The 6,000-nt window shown below is 42.5% G+C and overlaps 1 protein-coding gene across 3 annotated transcripts in view; it reads right to left on the reverse strand.

Annotated features, from left to right (window-relative positions):
• Nucleotides 1-5,329, reverse strand: part of PLEKHG4B (pleckstrin homology and RhoGEF domain containing G4B) — a 132,157-nt gene extending 126,828 nt beyond the window's left edge. For 2 of the 3 annotated variants that reach the window (XM_089776488.1, XM_089776487.1), the window contains exon 1: nt 4,705-5,328. In XM_089776488.1, coding sequence (XP_089632614.1) covers nt 4,705-4,761 — 57 coding nt within the window. In that variant the 5' untranslated portion in view covers nt 4,762-5,328. Of the gene's footprint in view, nt 1-4,704 lie in introns of all 3 variants that reach the window. The other variant, XM_089776490.1, reaches the window with a different exon arrangement.
• Between the last annotated feature and the right edge of the window lie 671 nt (nt 5,330-6,000).

Here is a 6,000-nt window from a genome sequence, read left to right on the forward strand (position 1 = left end):
CCGCAAAAAAGCCCCAATTGCCATTGATGCTGGTTCTCCATGCTGTCTTGAGGAGTAAGGGAAATCAATGGCAGCTTTTCTCCCATCGACCTCCCACTATGGGTTCACCTCAGAAAATCAGTGCAAGGTACGTGGACTCCAGTTACCCTATTGACGTAGCTGGAGTTGCGTATCTTGCATTGATTTTCTCCCCCAGGGTAACCTGGCCTGAAACACATTGTATGCAGTGGTATTGTAGCTGTACTGGCCCTAGGATATTAGGGAAATGAAATGAATAAGATAATATATTTTATTCGACAAACTTGTCTCACCAAGAGAAATTGCCACACTACCTTTCCTGCAGTATAACCTCAACGCTTTCAGTATAACATAACTATCGTCCAATTTACCTTTTGAAGATTTTGCTGAAACTTTTCACAGTTGACTGTTGGAATATATGCAAAATAGGAAATAATCATAAACAAGTTAACAACATAACATTCAGCAGCTAAATTGGCACCCCCCTAGCGTGGCACCCAGGGCAACTGCTCCTCCTGTTCCCCCTCTCTACGTCACTGGATTAAACCTCACTATGTCCAGAGTAAGTTTTGTTACAGAAAAAGAAATTGAAACCTAGAGAGTATAGGGACTTGCCCAGAACCACAGGGGTTCTATCTAATTTACCTACAATATGTAAGGGTACGTCTACACTACAGCGTTAATTCGAGTTAACTTAATTCAAAATACTTAATTCGAATTAAGCTAATTCGAATTAACGCATCTGCACACAAAACCTATTTCGAAATAGCGCTTCCACACTGAGTGGACCCTGAACCGAAGTTAAGGCTGGCCGGAACTAGTGCCGTCAGGGCATCAGGTCAGGATTTACTGTGTGGGGCTGCTGCCTGAGGCTAACTGAGCTCCATGCTTAAAGGGACCCTACTCCCACCCCAGACAGACAGTTCTCAGGGTTCCCCACTTGCTTGTCTACCTCAATGAGGGACACCAAAGCACTCCTGTCTTGGAGTGCCCTGAGCGCCCACACTCGGGACACCACAGCATTCAGCCACATGAAGCCAGTGCTGCTCTTGGGCATGCAGGTGCGTCTTGTGGGATCGTTGCCATCAGCCCGGCTGCACTTGCTGCAGGATGCCATCTGGAGGTCCATCTGGGGGCTGTCAGGATCCAGGAGGCGCTGCGGGAGAGCGTCCACTCCTCAGAGCCACCCCTGTCCTCCCCACCAGGGGCTCGTGCCCCATTCCTCCCTCATGTCCTTCCACTTACCCCTCCCTAGCCCCCCTTCCTGATGTCAAACAAAAGACACGTATGTTCAAAAACAGAAACTGGGTTTATTGAACAAAACTGGGGGGAGGGAGGATGAACCTCTGGGGAGACTGGGAAAAGGAGGTGGGAGAGAGGAAGGGGAAACCTGGGAGGAGGGAGCTGGAAGGGGGAAGCAAGGGGAAGAAGGGGGAGGGGAAGCTCAAGGCTCAGGGTTGGGGTCTCGCCGGACCAGCTTGATTTTCATGCAAACCTGCTCCTGGGTTCGCATGTGGTCTTTGGTGGCCAGGCTGGCAGCTATCCTGTCATAGATGGCCGCATTCCTCCGTCTAGTGCGGAGATCATGGACGTTGGGGGCATCCCCCCCAAACCTGAATAAAGTCCATGTTCTCCACCCTGGACCAGAAACGCACCTGCCTTCTCCAGCCTGTCAGGCCCCTGGGAGCTGGCAGACTGCTCCTGGGGAGTGGTGAAGGGCTGGCTGCCAGTGGCTTGCTGGCTCATGTTTTGGGGCCACTGGGTCAGGGGCCCCGGTGGCCACTGCTGGCTCTGGGCTGGCATAGGCACTGTGGCCAGAGTCTACTCCTTTAATGGCTCCGGGGCTGGGGGAGAGGAGAGTAAGTTTTCCTGGTTGTGCCCAGAATGGCCACCAGGGCTCCCTGGGAAAGGCTGGAGGTCCCCTATTTCGAATTAAGTGTCTACACAGCACTTAATTCAAAACAGCTATTTCGAATTTGGCGTTACTCCTCCTAGAATGAGGTTTACCAAATTCAAATTAAGCGCTCCGCTATTTCGAATTAATTTTGAAATAGCGGTTGGCATGCATAGACGCTATTAAAGTTAATTCGAAATAATGGCCGTTATTTCGAATTAACTTCGTAGTGTAGATTACATGGCTCCGTCGACGGAGCCATGTAAACTACTTTATCCAGCATAGGCAAAGAAGCAGGGATTTAAATAATCCCCGCTTCATTAAAATAAACATGGCCACCACGCTGTGCCTACGATCAGCTGATCCGGAACAGCGCAGTAGTCTAGATGTGGATCGGTTGGCTGGGGAAGCCTTTTCCGATTGATCCTGTAAGCCGCGTTTCACGTTGTTTTGGCTCCCACCCATGGGCCACGTGTTGAGCCCCACATAAACCCAAACCGCACAGTGGGCCACAAACAAACGGGCCACACTACAGTATTGCTAGTAGTATCAGTTTCGAGAAATCAAAATATAATTATTTTAAACAGATAAAATTAGATATAGATCTACTGTCCTTTATTTGACCTACATAATCTAAGGCTGTGTCTACACTGGGCCACTTATTCCGGAAAATCAGCCGCTTTTCCGGAATAAGCTGCGAGCTGTCTACACTGGCCCTTGAATTTCCGGAAAAGCAACGATGCTCTACTGTACAAAATCAGCCGCTATTCTGGAAAAACTATTCTGCTCCCACTCGGGCATAAGTCCTTATTCCGGAACACTGTTCCAGAAAAGGGCCAGTGTAGACAGCCCAATAGTCTTTTCCGGAAAAAAGCCCCGATCGCAAAAATGACGCTCGGGGCTCTTTTCCGGAAAAGCGCGTCTACATTGGCCACGGACGCTTTTCCGGAAAAGGGCTTTTCCGGAAAAGCAGCCTGCCAATGTAGACGCTCCTTTTCCGGAAAAACTTAAAACGGAACACTATTCCGTTTTAAGCAGTTCCGGAAATTCATGCCAGTGTAGACATAGCCTTACTGTTAAGGACGGACAAAGGTTACTTTTACTTGGTGTAAAAGTAGCCAAAATTGAACTCCTTTTCATATAAAAATTTTATCACACTAGCAAACATCCACTTGCTGCACGATGGCAACTAAAGCACTGTAGATCAATGGACAATAAGAACAAAAGTTGTGCCCACCTGCTGATTTAAGCCCAAAGTCAAATGACCGGTTAATGATTTTTGCCTCTGACATTCTTTAAGCTCAATTAGAAAAAGTATTCAATCGACACCTCAAGCGAAATTAATATTAACTCATGTCACATACAGAAAGTGATAAACCAAATTTTTAATAAGGCGCACATAGACCAAAACCATTGGATCATAGAATACTAGTCTGAGAGCATTTCTTACTCTGGAAGACAATAGATTGACATGTCAAGCTGACTAAATGTTATCTCCCCCAGTTGTGCACCTGACTGAGGTCAAAGCTGCTGAACTTTGCTGTGAACCATTGGAAGCATTCCACATATGCTTTAAAACTCTCATGTACTTAACATTTGGTCAGTGTATAAAACAAGCATATGATTAAGAAACCAAAGGGTTTTTCCATATCCCATTTATATAGAAAAAAGAATACACATTAGGCCAGACGGTGAGAGAAGTTACTAACTTGAGTGGGTTCTTTTCAACAAATTTTGACTGCGAATGTTCATTTGGTTTCAATTTTACATCTTAAGCAGCAGGACAGTAGCACAGTAATTTATAAACAACAAACTTTTATTGTGGTTATTGTGTTCTGCTGTAATCAGCATCAGCTAACATTAGGCAAATTATGAATTAATAGAACTTATTACAAAGCATCCTCATTATGAGATAAATGTTGCAATACATATTTCAATACTGCAACAGGCTCACCTACTGCTATGTATTTTTAAAATTCCCTTTTAGAACATACAAAATGTTTGTATCCTAAGAATATTACCATTGTTTCTAAATAAATATTACTTTAAATATCATCTTGGTTAACTCATCTGATTCACAAGCTTTAAAAATCATGCAGTTTCCCCTCTCTGTAACTGCAAATGTTTTAACGCACTTTTATTCTGAATTAATGTTATCAAAATATCGAGTATGATTTAAAGAACTGCTGAGTAGTAAAAGTCGACTTGCCAAAGGGAACGCTCAATTTAACTCTGAGTAAAAGCTGATTCAACGACAAGCCAACACATTTTAACAATTCACATAAAAATATAGAACAGCTTCTGCTCTTTTATCTAACACTCAAAAGATTATCTTGTTTTACTAACCATGCTCATTCTTTAAGCCAACAGACATTCCTACATATAAGCCCCAGTCTATAGTCTTAAGGCAATAAATTCCTTTTCTCCCACAATGAGAAGCAGTTTGCAAGCTCCTTTTACACAGCTCTGAGCTAAAGAACTATTTATCAACACTGAGTTAGCAGATGATCAGTCTTATTTCTACATGTATTGCTTTCTCCCATGCAGCTAACCAAAAGGCACTGAGTTACTCTTATCCAACTGTGTATTTGTCATTTACATTTAAAAAAAATGTAGAGAAGTTTGTCTTCATTTATCTGATTGCAACAGGAGTGGAAAACTGAACATCTAAAATAGAAGGCTTCTGGATTCCTTTTCCAAAATAGTTAGAAAATGGTTACTGGTGTCAATAAACATACTTTTTATGACCATGCACATTATTATTATTCTGACAGCTTCTGTGTTACACATACCTTTATGCTCAGATAATTATCACCTCTTGTCTTCCGGGCTGTAGCTCGGTGATTCATGTTGACACTTACTCTGTTGTGAATTCAATGTAAAAAATGATTCCATAAAATCCACTTTGTCAAGACAATGCAAACCGTACTGAAGTCCATGACATTCTAATAATTTCACTTGACATTTTTTCTAGCTTTCCTTCTTCTCTTTTGCATGTGTGATTTTACACACAGTAAATGTTTTCAAGAAGAATTCTTTACTGCCAGTTGCCCACTTGTCAGACCGTGAGAACAGATAGTGTCCACTTCCAAACAGTACAGGCAGCTCTCCCACTGCTTCATTATGCATGCTGATGTAACTTCCTCAATCAGTCCAAAACAGTGCGTCCCTCCAAAACTAAGAAACAATAGCTGCTCCCACTTCAGTGTCCTGAGGGATCCACAGGATCACCCTGCTTCCCTTTTCATATTAAAACAAAACACAAAAACTCAACTTCAAGCCAAAGTTGCAAACCTCTCATAAGAAAGGGCTTTTTCTTTGATACCTTGCCCAAAACACTGGTAAAACAGCAAAAACACCTAGCAATTAATCTGTAAGTTATCTGATCTAAAAACCTAAGAATTAGACATTCCTCTGTAACAAGAGCTTAGCATTAGAGGCGATTCTATCATCCAGCTAATAAAAATCCAGGTATAAGTATTTTTCATTCCATATTCTTTTCAGATTCAGTAGCTTTCAGCAATAGATGTACACCTATATTAGGAAGGGCTGTTCATTCATCAGAGCAGATACACTTCTGAAAGGGCTCTGAATTAAATATTTGCTGCTATGCTCAAAGGTTTTACTAATGGGGTGCATCAGAATATCATATAAAGCATACAGTGTCATTTTTAAAGCATGTGGGGACTTTTAGGAATATCTACAAAAATCTCTATAGTCAGGGTTTCATTTTCTACAATCAGCAGTGACACTGTACAAGTAAATGCAAATGCTAGTGTCTCCTATTAGCATTATATAGTCTATTGTGAACTTTATTAGACTCTAAATAAACAGCTTGCTACTTTTAAAACAAGCTCATCCAAAGAATGAAAGGCAACAGGACATGACATTGTACATAAAATAAAAATTACCACATATCTATGCCACATATTATAGCTACCTCAGGAATACCTTTGGGCCTGATAAATGCTCAGCTGCTCTATGTGGGCTGGGGAAGTAAAGTGTTCCCTGTTGTGTCCCAGCACAACATATATGTATCTGGGCACAATTGCCATCCAGTGCAGAGACTGCATCCTTGTGCCCAGGAT

This window comes from Pelodiscus sinensis, chromosome 2 (assembly GCF_052426305.1).
Source record: "Pelodiscus sinensis isolate ZL-2025 chromosome 2, ASM5242630v1, whole genome shotgun sequence".
In the NCBI taxonomy this organism is placed as follows: domain Eukaryota; kingdom Metazoa; phylum Chordata; order Testudines; family Trionychidae; genus Pelodiscus; species Pelodiscus sinensis.